At 39.4% G+C, this 22,670-nt stretch overlaps 1 protein-coding gene and 1 non-coding gene across 9 annotated transcripts in view; both read right to left on the bottom strand.

Annotated features, from left to right (window-relative positions):
• STRBP (spermatid perinuclear RNA binding protein) overlaps positions 1–22,670 on the bottom strand; it is a 178,523-nt gene that overhangs the window by 82,551 nt on the left and 73,302 nt on the right. For all 8 annotated transcript variants that reach the window (XR_010343289.1, XR_010343290.1, XM_064378225.1 and 5 more), the window contains exon 2: positions 3,486–3,654. Coding sequence is in view for 6 of the 8 variants with exons in the window: in XM_064378225.1 (XP_064234295.1) it covers positions 3,486–3,488 (3 nt within the window). In the remaining 2 variants the exon portion in view is untranslated. The remainder of the gene's footprint in view (positions 1–3,485; positions 3,655–22,670) is intronic.
• Positions 18,137–18,243, bottom strand: LOC135277271 (U6 spliceosomal RNA). The gene has a single exon (XR_010344888.1). It is a non-coding gene; the product is annotated as a U6 spliceosomal RNA (small nuclear RNA).

Genomic DNA, 22,670 nt, shown 5'->3' with positions numbered 1-22,670 from the left:
ACTTACATGAAATTATGTGTTAGTATATGGTAAATATTTCGTTTTGAAGTCCATCGCAAACTAAAACATTCTCAATTCTTTATGAACAGTCTTGCCTCTTTTTCTTGTTTGAATATCTATGTTTAAAAATCATATTATTTTTGGATAATAGTAAATTAACACTATAGTGTCAGTGTCCTCTATAAAGCAAAGAAAACTTTAGTTGAAAAGGTAACGATGTGAAAACTTCAATCCTTATATAAATATAGAGCTAAAATAGATTCTAAAACCTTCTTTTTCTAAATAAAAATCACCTGTCTAGATTTCTTTCTTGCTCAACATCCACAACCAGTATTCCAACTGGAGCGGTTTGCCATAAAGAAACAAATTTTTTTAAACACTTTGTGAGATTTGTTCATATATCCCAAAATAAGTACTACAAAACAAAAGAGCGGAAAAGTTGGAGATGCTAGGTTGTTAGCTAGGCTTACGTACTTGCTAAATTACCCAGTCCTGCACACTGATCACACCTGAGCAAAACTACATATTGCTACATTACATAAACATTTGTCATTTATCGCACAAATAATACAGATTGCCAATGTTAAATCCAAAAATGTTACATCTAACATTCTCCTGGATGTGACAGTTTAAGCATTATGAAACAATAGTGTCAGGAAAAATTAAAGAAATAGGTATAACCAAAAATGGAGAGAAATCTTATTTACTCAAATAAGCTCCAAACAGATTTTCTTTAAGTATTAAAAAAATAAATCAGACTGAGTGCTCACGCCTGTAATGCCAGCACTTTGCGAGGCTGATGCTGGCGGATCATCAGAGGTCAAGCAGTTCAAGACCAGCCTGGCCAACAAGGTGAAACCCCATCTCTCCTAAAAATACAAAAATTAGACGAGTGTGGTGGTGCGTGCCTGTAGTCCCAGCTACTTGGGATGCTGAGGCAGGAGAATCACTTGAACCCAGGAGGTGAAGATTGCAGTGAACCAAGATAGTGACACTGCACTCCAGCCTGGCCAACAGAGCAAGACTCTGTTTCAAAAAAAAGGCCAGGCACAGTGGCTCACACCTGTAATCCCAACACTTTGGGAGGCCCAGGTGGGCGGATCACAAGGTCAGGAATTCAAGATGACCAGCCTGACCAACATGGTGAAACCCTGTCTCTACTAAAAGTACAAAAAAATTAGCCGGGTGTGGTGGCGCATGCCTGTAATCCCAGCTACTCAGTAGGCTCGGGCACGAGAACTGTTTGAACCCGGGAGGCAGAGGTTACAGTGAGTCAAGATAGCGCCACTACACTCTAGCCGGGGCGACAGAGCGAGACTCCATCTTAAATAAATAAATAATAAATCAGAAAAACTAGGCAGAAAGAGAAAATTCTCATTGCAATTGAAGATCTAAAGAGCAAGTAACAAGAGAAACTGGAAAATACTCATCAATTAAATTATATAAAAGCACAAAATTTATACACCAGAAAATCTAAGCTGAATTTAAAAAGAATAAACTAAGGAAGACATCTTCATCCACTCTGATAAATAACAAAGCATTTCTTTTAGTCATAAGAATATCAAGACTATAAAAAATGAGCACAATCAGAGGCAAATAATTCACATGGTAAGATACAAAAGAATCAGTGTGGTTTTTTCACATTTCACCACACAACTAAAATGACAGGGAAAATCCCAAGTTAACGTTTGTTCCTACCATCTAGATCTAAAATATTAGAATTTCTTCTCTAAGGAGCCAGCTGATTAAGTTATAATCCTTGGCACGAATATTTTAAAAGCAAATAACATTTAAAGAAACACCACCAGGCTGGGCACAGTGCCTCATGCCTGTAATCCCAGCACTGAGAGGCTAAGGCAGCAGCAGGATTGCTTAAGCCCAGGAGTTCCAGATCAGCCTGGGCAACAAAGCAAAACCCTATCTCTACAAAAATTTAAAAATTTGCCAGATGTGGTGGCATGCGCCTACAGACCCAGCTACTTGGGAGGCTCAAGCAGGAAGATCCTTTGAACCCAGGAATTGGAGTTTGCAGTGACCTATGATCATGTAACTGCACTCCAGCCTGGGCGGCAGAGCAAGACCCTGTCTCTCAAAAAAAAAAAAAAAAAAAAAAATCAAAACACATCACCACCATCAGACTTGCTAAACAATATACTCCAAACATACTGGGCTTTTTCGCTCATTTGTAATGTGTTTTTAAAACCTTGGCCAGCACAGTGGCTCATACCTATAATCCCAGCAATTTGAGAGGCTGAGGCGGGTGCATCACTTGAGGTCAGGAGATCAAGACCAGCCTGACCAACATGGCAAAACCCTGTCTCTACTAAAAATACAAAGGGCCAGGGGCGGTGGCTCACACCTGTAATCCCAGCACTTTGGGAGGCCGAGGCGGGTGGATCACGAGGTCAAGAGATTGAGACCATCCTGGTCAACATGGTGAAATCCCGTCTCTACTAAAAATACAAAAAATCTAGCTGGGCATGGTGGCGTGTGCTTGTAATCCCAGCTACTCAGGAGGTTGAGGCAGGAGAATTGCCTGAACCCAGGAGGCGGAGGTTGCAGTGAGCCGAGATCGCGCCATTGCACTCCAGCCTGGGTAACAAGAACGAAACTCCATCTCAAAAAAAAAAAAAAATTACAAAAAAATGAACCAGGCATGATGGGGGGCACCTGTTATCCCAGCTACTCAGGAGGCTGGGGCAGGGAGACTCGTTTGCAGTGAGGCAAGGTGGCAATCAGCTGAGATCATGCCATTGCACTCCAGCCTGGGTGACAGGGCAAGATTTTGTCTAAAAAAAAAGAAAAAAGAAAAGAAAAGAAACCTTTTATTGCTTATACTTAGGAGAAAACTTCACACAACACCGTCAAGAACTAATAATACTAAGGGGGGGAAAATCCGCACATTTTACCAATTAAAAGCCTAGGCACCAGAGATTATGACCTCATCTAACATCACAAATTCTATTTAAGTCTGAACTCTTCACAAAAAGCAAGGTTTCTTTGATTCTCATTTCAGTGTCCCTACTATACTCAGCACTTGACCCTATTATTTGAAAAATATGTGAAAGAGGTGACTTTTTCAGTTAAACATTCACACATTTTATAAACTTCTATCACTAATTAAAGGACTGATTCAGAATTAATTTCCACGAGAAAAAAACTCAACTTAAAGTAAAAAACCTAGCTATCTGTATCAGTTTGCTAATGCCAGTTTTATTAGAAAATATTATTTATGAGCATTCCCTCCTTTGTTTTAATAATTCATGGCCTACAGGCTCATGGGGTCCTGCCTTGTGGTTTATAGGGCTTATAATAAATCTGAATTCAGTCGCTTTGCTTAAATAGTAGAGTGCTATCTTTATCTGATACACTAAAGCAAAAAATTTACACCATTGTTTTTCATTTGCCCTCACTGTTAACATTTCCAATTTTAAATTACTGGAGTCTTTTGTAAATAAATTATGAAAATGTCCACAATAACCTACCATGGTTTTCTATAGTATTTCAGCTTCTTTTTCCGATCCTTTCCCCTCTTTCTTGTCGTCTTCACTAGACACTGTTTTGTGTAACAATACCTCCTCATAAGCCTGAGTCCTCTGACAACTAAGTGTCAATATAGCAAATATGTTTGAAGACTTGATCTCTGGAACACACCTGCAAGAGAAGAGGAAAACAACTTCAAAAATGCTTATTTACCTTATACTTTCTGATGTATAGTACTTGAAGTTCTTACTAGAAAATTACTTTGGAGTTTTGAAGCCTTTATTAATACTACTTTCAAAGAAGCAGCTGTTTTATTGTCAATGTTTTTCCCCCCCAAGCATAATTTCCTCTATTCTTCTATTTCTATTTCCCATTTTTTATATATACACATATATAAAATTTCCAATTCAGGATATTGCCCTGCCATCCATGAAAACTGTTCTGGCACCAAAAGTACAAATGTTAAGTGTAATAGAAAAGTAGAGCAAAGAGCCATTCAGCTTCAGTCTTTACATACTATGAATAAAACATTAAAACATCATATGGAGAAGTTTACATGGTGATTGTTCACCTGCAGTACTGTGGACTTTTAACATTTTGTCCTCTTTTCAGTGAACCAGAGTAAAAATATTTATCTACCATTACTGTTATTTGCTGATTTTGTTTTATTTTTTGATGGTAATATTCTATCCTTATGACACTATTGCAACCAAATTGGCTTTACCATCTTGGCTTTAGTAGGTATAGAAGACAATGGATTACCATCTTTATTGCTGTAACGTGTTAAGCATTATATGCTAGTAGAATCTAGTTTAATTGTTTCAGGTGGGAAGTATTCTTTGAGTTTCCATTTTGAATGTGTTTGGACTAAACGATAAACTACTGATGTCTGCAGCAAAAAAAAAAAAAAAAAAAATCTTATTTACTATTAGCTTCCAATCTGAGTGTGTAGTCCATAAACATGTTTCTGATTAAAAACTTAAATAAACTCAAAGAGGAAAATTCCCTCAGTTTAAACAAAAATCTAACACATTCCTGGCCCAGGAGCCTAGGAGATATGGCCAGAAAAGTAAGCCTCCTGGTAGCTACAATGTGGCAGCTGGATGACTTGCACTCAATGAGATAAATACATTTGCAAAGAGACTCAGTCAAGAAGCATCACCTGAAAGAGTAATACTACTACTAGTGGCAACAATGTTGCAATTAATCATCAGGTTTTCAACTAGAAATTGGCATTAGTCAGACCCATCTGAAAATTCAGTAAAGACACCTGAAAATACAACAATACCAATGATTGTTCCATGATGCTTCTACATTTGATACTACCATTAAAGAGTACATGCTGGCACAATGTTTGTTAATTCTTTTTTTTTTGGCCTAAAGTTCAGAATTTTTTTTTTTTTTTTTTTTTTTTTTTGGCTTTATTCCTTAACTCCCAAAAGATCCTATTTATCCCTGGGCCTGTATGCATTGCTACGCCAGACTCCTGAATATTCACTAGATCCTGACTTCATTACCCTTAGACATCCCTCACTAGAATTCCACAGTATATTTCTATGCAGAGGCCTAATCATTGTTACCTATTTTGTTCCACCTTTATGAGATTTTATGCCAGAGTAAAAGTAAACTTTTCTGAGCATTGATTAAATATTTAGAAACCTAGCTACAAGAAAAGGAGAAAAAAATTTTTTTTTTAAAAAAGAGCTAACATCGAAATACAGCACACACTTTATGTGACTACAAGAGGACATAATTTACATACTATGTATCTTATAAACTCACAAAGAAAATAACTTTCTCTTCATCTAAATATCTTTCCTTTAAATCTAATTTCCTTTAATAAGAAAACACCCTCACTATTGTCAATCAGTTTCTTAATATTATCAGTTATGCCAAGTAAGGTGACTCATGCTTATAATCCCAGTGCTTTGGGAGGCCAAGACAGGAGGATGGCTTAAAGCCATAAGTTTGAGACAAGACTAGGCAACAAAGCAAGACCTATCTCTTTAAAAATACTACTACTTCTATTTAATAGAACAGGTTCTAATAAATTTGACTTTATTATTACTTGTATCACATTAAGGAAGAAATGCACAATTGCTACAATTCATGGGATCTTTCTGGACAACCAAAAAACAGGGATTCAAGTATGCTCCCACAGCAAGAGATATCTCAAAAATGCTCTGGTCACTAAAATTATACCTTCCATATGAAGACCTTACTATACAACTAAAGTCTTCAGCATCTCCCATTCTCAACCCTACTCCATTCTAAGGGACTCAACTATTTACTACTTAGCTGTGAATCCAGCAGCCAAAAAAGATTGCTATGTGTTCAGTCAATAACTGAAACAAAGTACACAAGCTTTCTTTGTATAAGTGAAGCCAGTTCACGACCAGCCTGGCCAATATGGTGAAAGCCTGTCTCTACTAAAAATAAAAAAATTAGCAGGATGTGGTGGCGGGTCCCTGTAATCCCAGCTACTTGGGAGGCTGAGGCAGGAGAATCGCTTGAACCCGGGAGGTGGAGGTTACAGGGACCTGAGATCACTGGAATGCCACTGCACTCCAGCCTGGGTGACAAAGCGAGACTCCGTCTTAAAAAAAAAAAAAAAAAAAAAAAAAAGGTGGAGCCAGCCAGGCACGGTGGCTCATGCCTGTAATCCCAGCACTTTGAAAGCCTGTGGCTAGGAGGATCACTGGAGCCTAGGAGTTCAAGACAAGCCTGGGCAACACAGTGAAGCTCCATCTCTACCAAAAAAAATTAACAATGAATTAGGTGGGCATAGTGGCACATGCCTGTAGTGCCAGCTGCTCAGGAGGCTGAGGTGGGAGGATCACTTGACCCCAGTAGGGTAAGGCTTCAGTAAGCCATGAACAACACACCACTGCACTCCAGCCTGAGCAACAGAGCAAGACCCTGTCTTAAAACGATTGAATAGACTGAAGGCAGAAAAAGAAGGAACAATGCTATGAGACAGCTTCAGATGTTGTGAGGAAATCATGGATCACCAATATAAAAAGTACAACACTCCGCAGTCATTTAGCATGGAGGGTAACTACCCTACCATCAAGAACCTCCGGGAACTTCAGAGTATGATAGCATAGTGTAATAACTCATGAAAAACAACAACAACTGTATCTCTCTTCACTATACATTCTATTGGTGTTAAAAAACAAACTTAAAAATCATCTGACCAACTCTACCCTCATTTTACAAATGAAACAGAATCAAATATTTAAGGTTATATAGCAAAGTAGGGACAAGATATGATTTGGAACCTAAAATATAGACCAGTGCTTTTTCCTATTTATCAATCTGATTGAGAAAAAACGCCTAATTTATAATATATCTGGTTTACTCTAAACAGATATGGAGAAACTACAATCTTTTTTGAGAGTTTTTCTTTTTTAAAAAGAAAAAAAAGGTGAACAGATAAAATTCTGGTCTTATAATTTTTTAAAAAACTGTTAGTTAATAGCTATGTGACTTTAGAAGCTATGCGAATCAGAGAGTCACTTAATTTCCTTGGGTCTCTTGTTTCCTTTATTTATAAAATGAGAAATAATTCCATTATTAATTAGTGGAATTACATGTATGGAGCTCAGACTTTGTACTTGGCCCTGTTCTGTTTCATATATTAACTCAACCCTCCTAACAATCTCAATTACTGTCTCCAATGAACACACAAGGAAACTAAAGCATAAACAGATAACATAACCTAAATAAAACCATAAATAGTAGAGTCAAGATTCATATCTAGACAATCCTCTTTAATATTGTTTTAGCTCTAAAGGACTTACATTTACTTTAGGGGACAAACTTCAGCTATTTTGAAAACAAAAAGTCTATGTGAATTACTAGGACCATAGAACACCCAGGATTTGGAGTCAAGTACCAGCTTTCCCACTTCCCTTATCTGAGGCACAGTTTTCTCACTCATGCAATGGAATGATTAGTATCTACTTCAAACTAAATAGACATGTTATGTAAGAATACCTAATAATATCTTACAAATAGTATACACTCAATAAATGGCTTCAAGGGAAAAAAAACACACTTCAAATTTCCTAATGTCCGTAGAAACAATTTGTTTATACATGAGATATACGTACATTTCTCTGAAAAAGTGAGATTAGAAAAATATTAACTATGCTCTCCTTCGTAAGAAAATATTAACTATGCACCTCCTTCCTTATGCAGAAGGTAGTATATATAAAGGAATGTGTGTCACTTTTTAATTGAGCACTTTTTTTCAATTAATGGATATTATTGTCTAGAGCAGCTTTAGGGTTACAGAAAGGTTGAGTGGAAAGTGGAAAGAACTCCCATTTACCTCTTCTCCCCACCACCCACCACACATAGCTTCTCCTATTATTGACATATTGCCTTAGTGTGGCATATTTGTTGCCACTGATAAATCAATGATGATACATTATTATTAATTAAAGTTCATCATTTACATTAGGGTTCACTCTTTGTACTGTACATTCTACAGATTTTTACAAATGACATGCATTCACCATTACAGTATCATACGAAACAGTTTAACGGCCCTGGGAATGCCCTGTGCTATTTGACCTATTTGACCCTTCTACCTTCCCCACCCTTGGTAATCACTAATTTTTTTCTCAGTCTGTAATTTTGCCTTTTTCAGGAATGTCATAGAGTTAGAATTATATATCATATGCAGCCTTTTGAGACTAGCCTCACTTAGCAATATGCATTTAAGGTTTCTCCATCTTTTCCCGGCTTAATAGTTCATTTTTCTTTTTGAGACGAAGTCTTGCTGTCACCAGGCTGGAACGCAGTGCGCAATCTCGGCTTACTGCAACCTCCGCCTCCCGAGTTCAAGCGATTCTTCCGCCTCAGCCTCCCTAGTAGCTGGGACTACAGGCACGTGGCATCATGCCCAGCTAATTTTTGTATTTTTAGTAGAGACGGGGTTTCACCACGTTGGTCAGGATGGTCTGAATCTCCTGACCTCATGATCCACCCGCCTCACCCTCCCAAAGTGCTGGGATTACAGGCGTGAGACACCTCACCCGGCCGACAGCTCATTTCTTTTTATTGCTGAACAATATTCTATTGTATGGATATACCATAATTTATCCATTCACCTACTGAAGGATATCTTGATTCCAAATTTTGGCAATTATGAATAAATTCTTAAAAGCATTCATGTGCAGGTTTCTGTGTAGACGTAAGTTTTCCAAGTTTTTGGGTAAATCTCTAAACTAACAACTTTGCTAGCTATATTCAAACTATGAAACTTAGGTAAATATTTAGGGATTTTTTTTTCTCTTGAAATGCAATAAAGAGAATGTAAAAATACTTTTTTTTTTTTTTTTTTTTTTTGGAGACAGTCTCGTTCTGTGGCCAGGTGCCAGGCTGGAGTGCAGTGGCGCGACCTCAGCTCACTGCAACCTCCACCTCCCAAGTTAAAGCAATTCTCCTGCCTCTGCCCCCTGAATAGCTGGGACTACAGGCGTGCACCACCACGCCCAGCTAATTTTTGTATTTTAATAGAGACGGGGTTTCACCGTGTTGGCCAGGATGGCCTCATCTCTTGACCTTGTGATCTGTCTGCCTCGGCCTCCCAAAGTGTTGGGATTACAGGCATGAGCCACCTCACCCAGCAATACTTTATTTAAAAATCCGAAATAATGTTTTGCAAAGTTTGTCACAGAATCCAGTAAATTTACTCTCACAACAGTAACTGAATAGAAAATCTTCAATTTTGTTAAACTAATATAGGCCACCTCTCTAAAACAAGCTATGTCAAAATAAATAGGTTTTATTTCATTATGAAAGAAACACCACACATCTACTATATTAAAGATGGGCAAGAAAAGGTTAGAAAAAGACGCCTCACTGGCTCTCCAAGAAGATCACTTTAAGATAAATTATGTGAGATTTACGAGTAAATACTTACTAATTGCCTATTAATTAGCATGTATACACTGAGTAGAATGGAGAATACAAAGACGAATCAAATCAGAACACACTAAGGGGCCAGGCAAGGTGGCTCATGCCTGTAATCACAGCCCTTTGGTTGGCTGAGGCAGGCAGATCACTTGACAGGAGTTCAAGACCAGCCTGGTCAACACGGTGAAACCTCGTCTCTACTAAAAATACCAAAATTAGCCAAACGTGGTGGTGGTGTGACTGTAATCCCAGCCACTCAGGAGGCTGAGGCAGGAGAATCACTTGAACCCAGGAGGCGGAGGTTGCAGTGAGCCAAGATCGTGCCACTGCACTCCACCCTAGGCAACAAGAACGAGACTTCATCTCAAAAACAAACAAATAACACTAAGGAAAGTAAGAGCAAACAGACATAAATCCAATACTCTCCCCAAATCCCTTCAAATAAATTCAACTTTCTCTACATGGTGGTATTATTTCTATGCACTACTAATGTGAAAAGAACACTGAATTGCAATATTTTCTTCTGGAAGTTTCCTTTTATGTTAATAGGCACATGAAAGAAGGTTAAGCTAATAAACCTATCAATTACTTATCAATAGTTAATATAAAATTCTTGCCTAGTTCCAAACTCCAGCTATTCCTCCTTACCCAAAAATACCTATCATGATGGAAAAGCTCTATTCTACCATATCACTTGAAGGCTTGTAATAATGGGCAGAGGCCAAAAGGTCTTTTCTCAACTAACAGTATGTACAAAGAAGATGTGATGGCCATAATCTGAACCTAAAATATACTAAATGACCCAGGTAAGTTGAACCAGAATAGTTCCTGAATATTTACTGTCAGTGAGCAAAATGGAAAAGCTCTTACTGAGTAACCAATCAAAAGAGTGGGTAACAGAAAAACACATCCCTTCACTAAAATAGTTATTTGCCCTTCCCAATCACTGGTACCTTATGTGACAAAACAACATTCAGCCAGACAAATGACTCACTTGGTGAATGAACCAAAAATTCAATGCAGTTCAACAAGTATTTTCTGAACACCAGTAATATCCCAGGCACTGTGCTAGGCACTTTGGCTACCAACAGTGAACAAAACAGACAAAAATCCTTGCCCTTGTGGTCTAAGTCCAGAGGAGGGAAACAATCAAAAAACAATAAATGTAAAATTAAGGGAATTAAACAGTATGTTAGAAGGTGTGAAATGCTTGGAAAACAGAGCAAGCAAGTTGAGGAGGCAACTGAGTAAGCACAACGCAGGGGGAGTGCAATTCTAAACGGATGATCAAGGCTTCACTGCAAAGGTGGCACCTAAGCAAAGACTTGATAGGGTGAACAGTTAGCCATGCAGATATGTACGAATTGAGCACTTCTGGCAGGGAAAAGAGCTAAAGCAGTGGTCTTAAGGGTGTGCCTGCGTAAGCAGAAGAAGAGTAACAAGGAATCCAAAGTGGCTGCAGTGGGGTGGGTTGGAGAGAGGAGGACAGAGAGGACAGAAAGGTGGGGGTGAGGGGGCCAGACTATATATGGCAGAGGCTGGCAAACTTTTTCTTTAAAGTGCCAGATAGTAAATACATCAGGCTTTTCATGCCATAAGGTCTCTACTACTCAACCCTGCCTTTGTAGTGCAAATGTAGCCATAGGCAATACCATAGGCAATATGTGAACAAATGGGCGTGGCTCTGTTCCAATAAAACTTAATTACAGACACTGAAATTTCAATTACACATAATTTGCACTTAAAATCATCAATTTTGATATTTTTTAACCATTTAAAAATATAAAAACCATTCTTAGCTCACTGGTCATATAAAAACAGGTAATGGGCCCAATTTGGTCATGGGTCAATTTGTCAAGTCCTAATTGGAGGTCCTTCCAGTCACTTTAAAGACTGTAGCTTTTACTCTGAGATGGGGAGCCCTTACAGGGTTTTCAGCACAGAATGACAACATCTAAGTCATATCTTCAAAAGATCACTATGGTTATGTTGAAATACACTGTAAAAGAGTAGAAGGAAGGAGACCACTTAAAGAGGTTTAGTGATCATATTCTGGATATATTCTGAAGGTAAAAGCAACGGCATTTCTAGTAGATTGGATGTGGAGTGCGAAGGAGTTGGAGGCATCGGGATTGACTTCAAGGTTATTGGACTGAGCAACTGAGTGAAAGAAGGTGCCAGGGAGAGCAGGTTTTGGGAGTAAGATCAGAAATTCAGCTTTGGACGTGCTGACATTGAATTTAAGATATTTATTAGATAGCCAAGAAGGAAGCTGGATATGGACATAGTGTTCATCAGAGAGGTTTGAATTAGAATATAAATATGGCAGTTTTCAGTAGTATGTGAAGCCACAAAATGGCCAAGGGAGTTGGTATACCAATGAATACGAAAAAAGCAAAAGGAGAAGTACAACTATACTTAGAGAAGGAGTAACCTGAGAGATTGGAGGAACATGAGACTGTGCTGTTTGGAAAGTCAAGTAAAGAAAACTTATAAAGGAGGCAAGATGTCTAAATTAAACACAAAGGACTGGGTGCAGTGGCACATGCCTATAGTCCCAGCTACTCATGAGGCTGAGGTGGGAGGATCATTTGAGCTCAGAAGTTCAAGGCCAGACTAGCCAACAGAGAAACCCTGTCTCAATTTTTTTTTTTTTTTTTTTTTGAGACGGAGTTTCGCTCGTTACCCAGGCTGGAGTGCAATGGCGCAATCTTGGCTCACTGCAACCTCCGTCTCCTGGGTTCAGGCAATTCTCCTGCCTCAGCCTCCTTAGTAGCTGGGATTACAGGCACGCCCCACCATGCCCAGCTAATTTTTGTATTTTTAGTAGAGATGGGGTTTCACCATGTTGACCAGGATGGTCTCGATTTCTTGACCTCGTGATCAACCCGCCTCGGCCTCCCAAAGTGCTGGGATTACAGGCGTGAGCCACCACGCCCAGCCTTCTGTCTCAATTTTTTAAAAAGGAAGGGGAGATATAGCATAGAAACAGGAATCTTGTTTTAATTCTTGTTTTACTACTATGGATATCTAATCATTTAAGGATATTTACATATTTGGAGGTCTAGTATACTACTATGTAAAGTTGTTTTTCTACGTTTTACCATTTACAGGATTTATCCTCTTCTACACTATACTATTCCCACTTCAGCCCATCACTGAGGAAAATTTTACCTTGAGAACATCAGACTCCTCTTCAAAACCTTTGATAACCATTAATTACCTAAGCAACTAGCACTAAACTCAAATATTCAGTGGCATCCAAGGTCCTTCATAATTTAACACTATCATAATTCCTGTCATTTCTCTCACCACCACAGCTCCAGTCAATATGGGAATAATGACTCTACCCCAGAACACCTTGCATTGTGCTATTGCTAAGCTTGAAGTTAAACAATTCCCTTACCTAGATTACGGCCACCACACCATCATGATTTGTACTTGTTCTATTTATCAGATGCCCATCTCAAATCTACCCCTTCATGAAGCCTTACCTAATACCTGAGTTTATACAATTTCTTCCTCCTTTGAGCCATCCAGCACTTTTTCAGCTTCCTTTATATTTCTATTACTCAGTTCTAATGAAATGATTTACTATTATCTCCACAGTACCTAGTACATCACTCTGTACTCAGCAGATGCTCAATGTAATTTGAATTCAACAATAAATTTATCTTTCCTTAGGATGCCATAATCACAGAACCTAAAGAGGTTCCATCTGAAAGGTCACCATCTCTTCCCATGTATTTCCATGGCAGTCATCACCATAGTGACTTACAGAGAATTTCTGGCTCATCCTCCGTAAGCACAAATTCTATTACTTATTTGACTTATCCATCTTGGATTAATCCCCCAAACTCTCTCCCATTCTTTCAGGACTTTAGTACTGTACTTAGCTTACTGACACATACTCAACTTGACTTCTAGTGTAAGTATTAGAATTTTAATAACTACAGAGATGACCCTTCTAAAATTCTGGCTTCTCCAGTCCTTGTATTCCTTTCCTCCAGTGTTCTCATCTTCTTTCCTATTTTAGAGAAACATGCCCCACTGGGACCTAAAATCACTAAAGCTCCCACTTTTCACAGTCCCTCATCCTTTTCCTGCCCTCATTTCTGTCCTTATCCAACTGAAATGATGTGATCCATTATTTATCACTCACATCAGCAACTGCTTCTCTTTTCTTCTGAAACAACTCTAACCCTGTTTAAATCCAACCCTCTTGGCCATACAACATCATTAACCTTATACTATTAAATGTGGCTGAAAGAAAAAAAAGTATCACATAATCATCCTAATTAGTCCTTTTCATGACCGTTAGCCTTATAAGGCCCAATAATCAATAGTTCTAAGGGAATCTGAAAATGTGAAGTAGAGGTTTTGGGGTTTGAAGAATGACTACTTTCTTTTTCCCCCACTGTATTTGGGCTCTGGGGTACATGGGATTGTTGCACAGGTACATACATGCCATGATGATTTGCTGTCTCCATCCTCCCCACCCCCCATCACCTACATCAGGCATTTCTCCCAGTGTTATCCCTCCCCATCCTCCTCTCCACTCCACTCCCCCACCTAGCCCTGTAAGTGTTGTTCCCTTCCCTGTGCTCGTGTTCTCATTGTTCATCACCCGCCTATGAGTGAAAACATGCAGTGTTTTGTTTTCCGTTCTTGTGTCAGTTTGCTGGAAATGATGGTTTCTAGATTCATCCACGTCTCTACAAACGACACACAATTCGTCATTTTTTAGTGCATATTATTCCATGGTGTATACCTGCCACATCTTTTTTGTCCAGTTTATCATCGATGGGCATTTGGGTTGGTTCCAGGTCTTTGCTATCATAAACAGCGCTGCAATGAACATACGTGTGCATGTGTCTTTATAACAGAACAATTTATAATCCTTTGGGTATATACCCAGTAATGGAAATGCTGGGTCAAATGGAATTTCTATTTCTAGATCCTTGAGGAATTGCCACACTGTCTTCCATAATGGTTGAACTAATTTACACTCCCACCAACAGTGTGAAAGTGTTCCTTTTTCTCCACAGCCTCTCCAGCATCTGTTTTCTCCAGATTTTTTAAAGACTGCCATTCTAACTGGTGTGAAATGGTATCTCAATGTGGTTTTCATTTGAATTTCTCTAACGACCAATGATGATGAGCATTTTTTCATGTTTGTTGGCCGCATATTTGTGTTCTTTTGAAAAGTGTCTGTTCATATCCTTTGCCCACTTTTGAATGGGTTTGTTTTTTTCTTGTAACTCTGCTTTAGTTCTTTATAGATTCTGGATATTAGCCCTTTGTCTGATGGGTAGATTGCAAATATTTTTTCCCATTTGGTTGGTTGTCCGTTTACTCTAATGATTGTCTCTTTTGCTGTGCAGAAACTCTTAAGTTTAATTAGATCCCATTTGTCTATTTTGGCTTTTGTTTCCATTGCTTTTGGTGTTTTAGTCATGAAGTCCATGCCTGTGTCTGTCTCCTGAATGGTGTTGCCTAGGTTTTCTTTTAGGGTTTTTTATGGTGTTAGTTCTTATGTTTAAATCTTTAATCCATCTGGAATTAATTTTTGCACAAGGTGTAAGGAAGAGGTCCAGTTTCAGCTTCCTGCATATGGCTAGCCACTTTTCCCAATATCATTTATTAAACAGGGAATCCTTCCCCCATTGCTTCTTTTTGTCCGGTTTGTCAAAGATCAGATGGTTGTAGATGCGTGGTGCTGCTTCCAAGGCCTCTGTTCTATTCCATTTGTCTGTATCTCTGTTTTGGTACCAGTACCATGCTGTTTTGATTACTATAGCCTTGTAGTATAGTTTGAAGCCAGGTAGCGTGATGCCTCCAGCTTTGTTCTTTTTGCTTAGGATTGTCTTGGCTATGCGGGCTCTCTTTTGGTTCCATATGAAGTTTAAAGTGGTTTTCTCCAGTTCTGTGAAGGTGGTCAATGGTAGCTTGATGGGGATAGCATTGAATCTATAAATTACTTTGGGCAGTATGGCCATTTTCACAATACTGATTCTTCCTAACCATGAGCATGAAATGTTTTTCCGTCTGTTTGTGTCTTCTCTTATTTCCTTGATCAGTGGTTTCTAGGTCTCCTTCAAGAGATCTTTTATGTCCTTTGTTAGTTGTATTCCTAGGTATTTTATTCTCTTTGCAGCAATTATAAATGGGAGTTTGCTCATTATTTGGCTGTTTGTCTGTTATTGGTGTATAGCAATGCTTGTGATTTCTGCACATTGATTTTGTATCCTGAGACTTTGCCGAAGTTGCTTATCAGCTTAAGGAGGTTTTGGGCTGAGACAATGGGGTCTTCTAAATATACGATCAGTCATGTGCAAACAGGGACAATATGACTTCTTTTCCTAACTGAATGCCCTTTATTTCTTTTTCTTGCCTAATTGCTCTGCCTAGAATTTCCAATATTATATTGAATAGGAGTGGTGAGAGGACATCCTTGTCTAGTGCCAGTTTTTAAAGGGAACGCTTCTAGTTTTTGACCATTGAGTATGATATTGGCTGTGGGTTTCTTGTAAATAGCTTTTATTGTTCTGAGAGATGTTCCATCAATACCTAGTTTATTGAGAGTTTTTAGCATAAAGGGCTGTTGAATTTTGTCGAAGGCCTTCATGTGGTTTTTGTCTTTAGTTCTGTTTATGTGGTGAATCACGTTTATAGATTTGTGTTTGTTGACTCAGCCTTGCATCCTTGGGATGAAGCCTACTTGGATCATGGTGGATAAGCTTTTTGATGTGCTGTTGGATTCGGTTTGCCAGTATTTTATTGAAGATTTTTGCATCAATGTTCATCATGGCTATTGGCCTATAGTTTTCTTTTTTAGTTGTGTCTCTGCCGGATTTTGGTATCAGGATGATGTTGGTCTCATAGAAACAGTTAGGGAGGATTCCCTCTTTTTATATTGTTTGGAATAGTTTCTTTCTTTTTTTTTTTTTATTGCATTTTAGGTTTTGGGGTACATGTGAAAAACATGCAAGGTTGTTGCATAGGTGCATATGTGGCAGTGTGATTTGCTGCTTCCTCCCCTTCACCTATGTCTGGCATTTCTCCCCATGCTGTCCCTCCCCAACTCCCCACCCCCCCGCTGTCCCCCCCACTCCCCCACAACAGACCCCCGTGTATAGTGCTCCCCTCCCTGTGTCCATGTGTTCTCCTTGTTCAACACCCACCTATGAGTGAGAACATGTGGTGTTTGATTTTCTGTTCTTGTGTCAGTTTGCTGAGAATGATGGTTTCCAGGTTCATCCACGTCCCTACAAAGGACGCGAACTCGTTTTCAATGGCTGCATAATATTCCATGGTGCATATGTGACACATTTTTCCTGTCCAGTCTATCATCGATGGGCATTTGGGTTGGTTCCAGGTCTTTGCTATTGTAAACTGTGCTGCAATGAACATTCATGTGCATGTGTCCTTATAGTAGAACGATTTATAATCCTTTGGATATATGCCCAGTAATGGGATTGCTGGGTCAAATGGAATTTCTATTTCTAGGTCCTTGAGGAATCGCCACACTGTTATCCACAATGGTTGAACTAATTTACACTCCCAACAGTGTAAAAGTGTTCCTATTTCTCCACATCCTCTCCAGCATCTGTTGTCTCCAGATTTTTTAATGATCGCCATTCTAACTGGCGTGAGATGGTATCTCAATGTAGTTTTGATTTGCATTTCTCTAATGACCAGTGATGATGAGCATTTTTTCATATGTTTGTTGGCCTCATGTATGTCTTCTTTTGTAAAGTATCTGTTCATATCCTTCGCCCATTTTTGAATGGGCTTGTTTGTTTCTTTCTTGTAAATCTTTTTTAGCTCGTTGTAAATTCTGGCTATCAGCCCTTTGTCAGACGGGTAGGCTGCAAAAATTTTTTCCCATTCTGTTGGTTGCCGATTCACTCTATTGACTGTTTCTTTTGCCATGCAGAAGCTGTGGAGTTTGATTAGGTCCCATTTGTCTATTTTGGCTTTTGTTGCCGATGCTTTTGGTGTTTTGGTCATAAAGTCCTTGCCTACGCCTATGTCCTGAATGGTTTTGCCTAGGTTTCCTTCTAGTGTTTTTATGGTGTTAGGTCTTATGTTTAAGTCTTTAATCCATCTGGAGTCAATTTTAGTGTAAGGTATCAGGAAGGGGTCAAGTTTCTGCTTTCTGCATATGGCTAGCCAGTTTTCCCAACACCACTTATTGAACAGGGAATCCTTTCCCCATTGCTTGTTTTTATCAGGTTTGTCAAAGATCGGGTGGTTGTAGATATGTTGTGTTGCCTCCGAGGCCTCTGTTCTGTTCCATTGGTCTATATCTCTGTTTTGGTACCAGTACCATGCTGTTTTGATTACTGTAGCCTTGTAGTAGAGTTTGATGTCCGGTAGTGTGATGCCTCCCGCTTTGTTCTTTTTGCTTAGAATTGACTTGGCTATGTGGGCTCTCTTTTGGTTCCATATGAAGTTTAAGGTGGTTTTTTCCAGTTCTGTGAAGGTCATTGGTAGCTTGATGGGGATAGCGTTGAATCTGTAAATTACTTTGGGCAGTATGGCCATTTTAACGATATTAATTCTTCCTAACCATGAACATGGAATGTTTCTCCATCTGTTTGTGTCCTCTCTTATTTCGTTGAGCAGTGGTTTGTAGTTCTCCTTGAAGAGGTCCTTTACGTTCCTTGTTAGTTGTATTCCTAGGTATTTTATTCTCTTTGTAGCTATTGTGAATGGCAGTAAAAATATGGAACGCTTCACGAATTTGCGTGTCATCCTTGCGCAGGGGACATGTTAATCTTCTCTGTATCGTTCCAATTTTAGTATATGTGCTGCCAAAGCGAGCACTGGAATAGTTTCAATAGGAATGGTATCAGCTCCTCTTTGTATGTCTGGTAGAATTCAGCTGTGAACTCATCTAGACCTGTACTTTTTTTGGTTGGTAGGCTATTAATTGCTGCCTTGACTTCAGACCTTGTTATTGGTCTATTCAGGGTTTCAACTTCTTCTTGGCTTAGTCTTGGGAGTGTGTAAGTGTCCAGGAATTTATCCATTTCTTCCAGATTTACTGGTTTATGTGCATAGAGCTGTTTGTAATAATCTCTGATGGTAGTTTGTATTCCCGAGGAATCAGTGGTGATCTCCCTTTTACTGTTTTTTTTTATTGCATCTATTCGATTCTTCTCTCTTTTCTATTAGTCTAGCTAGCAGTCTATTTTGTTCCTTTCAAAAAACCAGCTCCTGGATTTATTGATTTTTTGAAGGGTTTTTTGTGTCTCTATTTCCTTCAGTTCTGCTCTGATCTTAGTTATTTCTTGTCTTCTGCTAGCTTTTGAGTTTTTTTGATCTTGCTCCTCTAGTTCTTTCAATTTTGATGATAGGGTGTTGATTTTAGATCATTTCTTGCTTGTCATGTTGGCATTTATTGCTATAAATTTCCCTCTAGGCACTGCCTTAAATGTGTCCCATAGGATCTGGTACATTGTGTCGCCATTTTCATTGGTTTCAAAGAACATTTTTATTTCTGCCTTCATTTCATTGTTTATCCATTCATCATTCAGGAGCAAGTTCTTCAGTTTCCATGTGATTGTGTGGGTTTGAGTACTTTTCTTAATCCTGAGTTCTAATTTCATTGCGCTGTGGTCTGAGAGACCGTTATGATTTCCGTTATTTCGCATTTGCTCAGGAGTGATTTACTTCCAATTATATGGTCAATTTTGGAGTTACATGCAATGTGGTGCTGAGAACTTGCTTTATGTATCTTGGTGCTCCTGCATTGGGTGCACATATATTTAGGATAGTTAGCTCTTCTTGTTGCATTGATCCTTTTACCATTATGTAATGCTCTTCTTTGTCTCTTTTGATCTTTGTTGGTTGAAAGTCCATTTTATCAGAGACTAGGATTGCTACCCCTGCTTTTGCTCTCCATTTGCTTGGTAAATCTTCTTCCATCCCTTTATTTTGAGTCTATGTGAGTCTTTGCATGTCAGATGGGTCTCCTGAATACAGAACTCCGATGAGTGTAACCAGTTTGCCAGTCTGTATCTTTTGACTGAGGAGTTTAAGCCATTCACATTCAACATTAATATTGTTATGTTTGAATTTGATCCTACCATTTTGTTACTAGCTGGTTGTTTTGCCCTTTAGTTGATGTGGCTTTCTCCTTGAGTCATTGTTCCTTACCATTTAGTATGTTTTTGTGGTGGCTGGTACTGGTTGTCCCATTCCCTGTTTAGTACTTCCTTAACTCTTGTAAGGCAGGCTTTGTAGCAACAAAATCTCTCAGCAATTGCTTGTCTGTAAAGGATTTTATTTCTCCTTCACTTATGAAGCTTAGTTTGACTGGATACGAAATCCTGGGTTGAAGGTTCTTTTCTTTAAGGATGTTGAATATTGGCCCCCACTCCCTTATAGCTTGTAGGGTTTCTGCTGAAAGATCCACTGTGAGCCTGATGATCTTTCCTTTGTGGGTGATTCAACCTTTCTCTCTGGCTGCCCTTAGGATCTTTTCCTTCATTTCAACAACCCTGGTGAATCTGACAATTATGTGCCTTGGGGTAGCTCTTCTTGAGTAATATCTCTATGGTGTTCTCTGTATTTCCTGGATTTGAATGCTGGCCTGCCTTGTTAGGTTGGGAATGTTCTCTTGGATAGTATCTTGAAGAGAGTTTTCCAACTTGGATTCATTCTCCCCGTCACATTCAGGTATGCTGCTCAAGCATAGATTAGGTCTTTTCAACAATCCCATAGTTCTGGGAGGCTTTGGTCATTTTTTTTCCCACTCTTTTTTCTCTCATCTTGCCTTCTCATTTTATTTCATTGACTTGATCTTCTATCTCTGATATCCTTTCTTTTGCTTTATCAATCTGGCTGTTGAAACTTGTGTATGCCTCACAAAGTTCTCGTACTGTGTTTTTCAGCTCCATCAAGGCGTTTATGTTCTTCTCTAAGCTGGTTATTCTAGTTAGCATTTCTTCTTTTTTTCAAGGTTCTTAGTTTCTTTGCATTGGGTTAGAAAATGGTCTTTTAACTCAGAGAAGTTTGTTAATTACCCATCTTCTGAAGCCTACTTCTGTCAATTCGTCAGATTCATTCTTTTTGTTCCCTTGATGGTGAGGAGTTGTGATCCCTGGGAGGAGAAGAAGTGTTCTGTTCTTTGATAGTTTCATCCTTTTTGCGCTGGTTTTTTCCCATCTTCATGCATTTCTCTCCCTTTGATCTTTGAAGTTGGTGATTTTAGGAGGAGTCTCCGAGTGGACTTTTTTTCTACTGAGGTTGGAGCTGTATCTTTTTTGGCCTGCAGAGGGCGTTGCTGGGCTCTCTCAGGTTCAGTAAGGTTATTGGGTGGGTGGTCCTTCCTTGGAGTTTGTTTGCAGGTGAGATTAGCCCCGCCTTCCCAATGGCTCCTCTCCCTGAGCTCGGATCGTCCTGGTTGGGGTCAAACTGGTGGATTTGCTGCCAAGCTCTCTAGTTAGGGCTTCAGTTTGAGTTCTGTGGAGGTGGGGCCTGCCAGGCCTTATGCTCTGTTTCCCTGCTTTCAACTCTGCCTCCCTCTGTGGGATGATCTGTCCCGCTGGCCTGGCGTTAGTCCAAACTGCCGCCCAGGTCCATGAGACAACTTGCCATGCCCGGCAGGAGCTGGTGTTCGACAACCTACGGCGCCCCATGGTCTGGCAGGGCTCTTGTGGACTGCAGATTGTATGAGGGATGAGGTAAGCAAAGGATCCGAATCGGAGCACCAAGGGGGTGAAGTCCCCCGACCCTCCGAGCCGGCTGAACTCAGGTGGGGACATGTCCTCTGTCTTGATTTGCCTGGCTATTTTCAGTGCCCTATCAGTCCCACAGAAACGAACATGGCATCTCATTTGAAATCGTGGAGTCCTCTAGCCCTCTGCGTCTCATTCGCTGGTAGCTGCATTCCGGTGTTGCCTCCTTACAGCCATCTTGGTGCCCTCCCCCACTTACAGTCATTCTTAGGTAACCTGGCATTTGGTACCCTGGGATACTAAATATCCTGCAGTGTCCAAGATCTGTCCCACCTAAAATGCATGTAGGAGCCTCAATGAAAAAGTCAAATGTTCATTAACTTCCTCACTCTCCTAATGATTTTCTCATACTTCTCTTGTCTCTTCAAACATCTACATTCCTACCTCCTCATATTCAACAGGTCACCTTGCTTCCTACTTCATGCAAATTGCCAACCTTGCTGCATCTTTAACCATATATTCTTCCTTCCTGTTATTATAAATGAACTGTCCCCATTCCTATCTCATGCAAACTCTACTAGATCCCATCTCCTTTTGCCTCCTCAGGATATCACTCAATAATAATCCCCTCTTCTCTTTCTCTTCTCCTGCATCATCAATTTTCCCCATTCTACTGGATCATTTCTATCAGCATTCCCAGATGTTGTAATAGCAACCACCTTTAAAAACAAAAAAGGAAAAAAAAAATTAAAAACCTTCCCTGACCTCTTGCTTTGCTACAGCTACTAGCCCAATTCTCTGCTCTCATTTTAGAGTATAATTCAGTTCACACTTTTGGTTTCCATTTCCTCTCCTTCCATTCTCTCTTAAATCCACCCCAATCAGTCTCTCATCCCAATGCTCCATTAAAACAGCTCTTGTCAAGGTCCCCTAGGATTTCCATGATATTTAATGCTATGAACAATTCTCATCCTTATCTTAGTTGATTTCTCAGCAACAGGTGAGAGTTGACTGTTCCCTACACTTCACTTCCATTGACTTCCATCCAAGACACCACTCTCTTAGTTCTCCTCTCCTCCTAGTTTATAAATTACTCCACTGTAGACTGCAGTGAGCCGAGATGACGTCATTGCACTACAGCCTATGCAACAGTTTGATACTCTGTCTCAACAACTAATAAAAATAAAATAAACTATTCCATTGCATCATTTTCTTCTTTATCTCCACAACCTCTATATGCTTAAGTGCCTCAAGACTCAGCCCTAAGGCTTCATTTCTTCTGTATTTTACCTTCAACATTCCCTTGGCAATGTCATCTAGGTTTGAGACTTTAAATACTATCTATATACTGAGGACTCCCAAATTCATATAGACCTGAGTTCCAAATTCACATTCAAATAAATAAGCAACACATCCACTTGGATGTTTAATAAGCATCTTAAACTTAATGTGTCCAAAAAAAAAAAAAAGCACAACTTTGCTCCTCCCAGCCTTCCTTCCCTCAAGAGAAAGCAACTACTTCATCCTTTCGTTGTTCATGCCAAAAACCTCAAAGTCATCCATTCCTTT

Source organism: Aotus nancymaae, unplaced genomic scaffold (assembly GCF_030222135.1).
Source record: "Aotus nancymaae isolate 86718 unplaced genomic scaffold, 86718_ANA_hifiasm-v0.15.2.pri h1tg000003l, whole genome shotgun sequence".
In the NCBI taxonomy this organism is placed as follows: domain Eukaryota; kingdom Metazoa; phylum Chordata; class Mammalia; order Primates; family Aotidae; genus Aotus; species Aotus nancymaae.
Note: the sequence above shows the minus strand (reverse complement) of the source record. Positions and strands in the feature narration are given on the sequence as shown.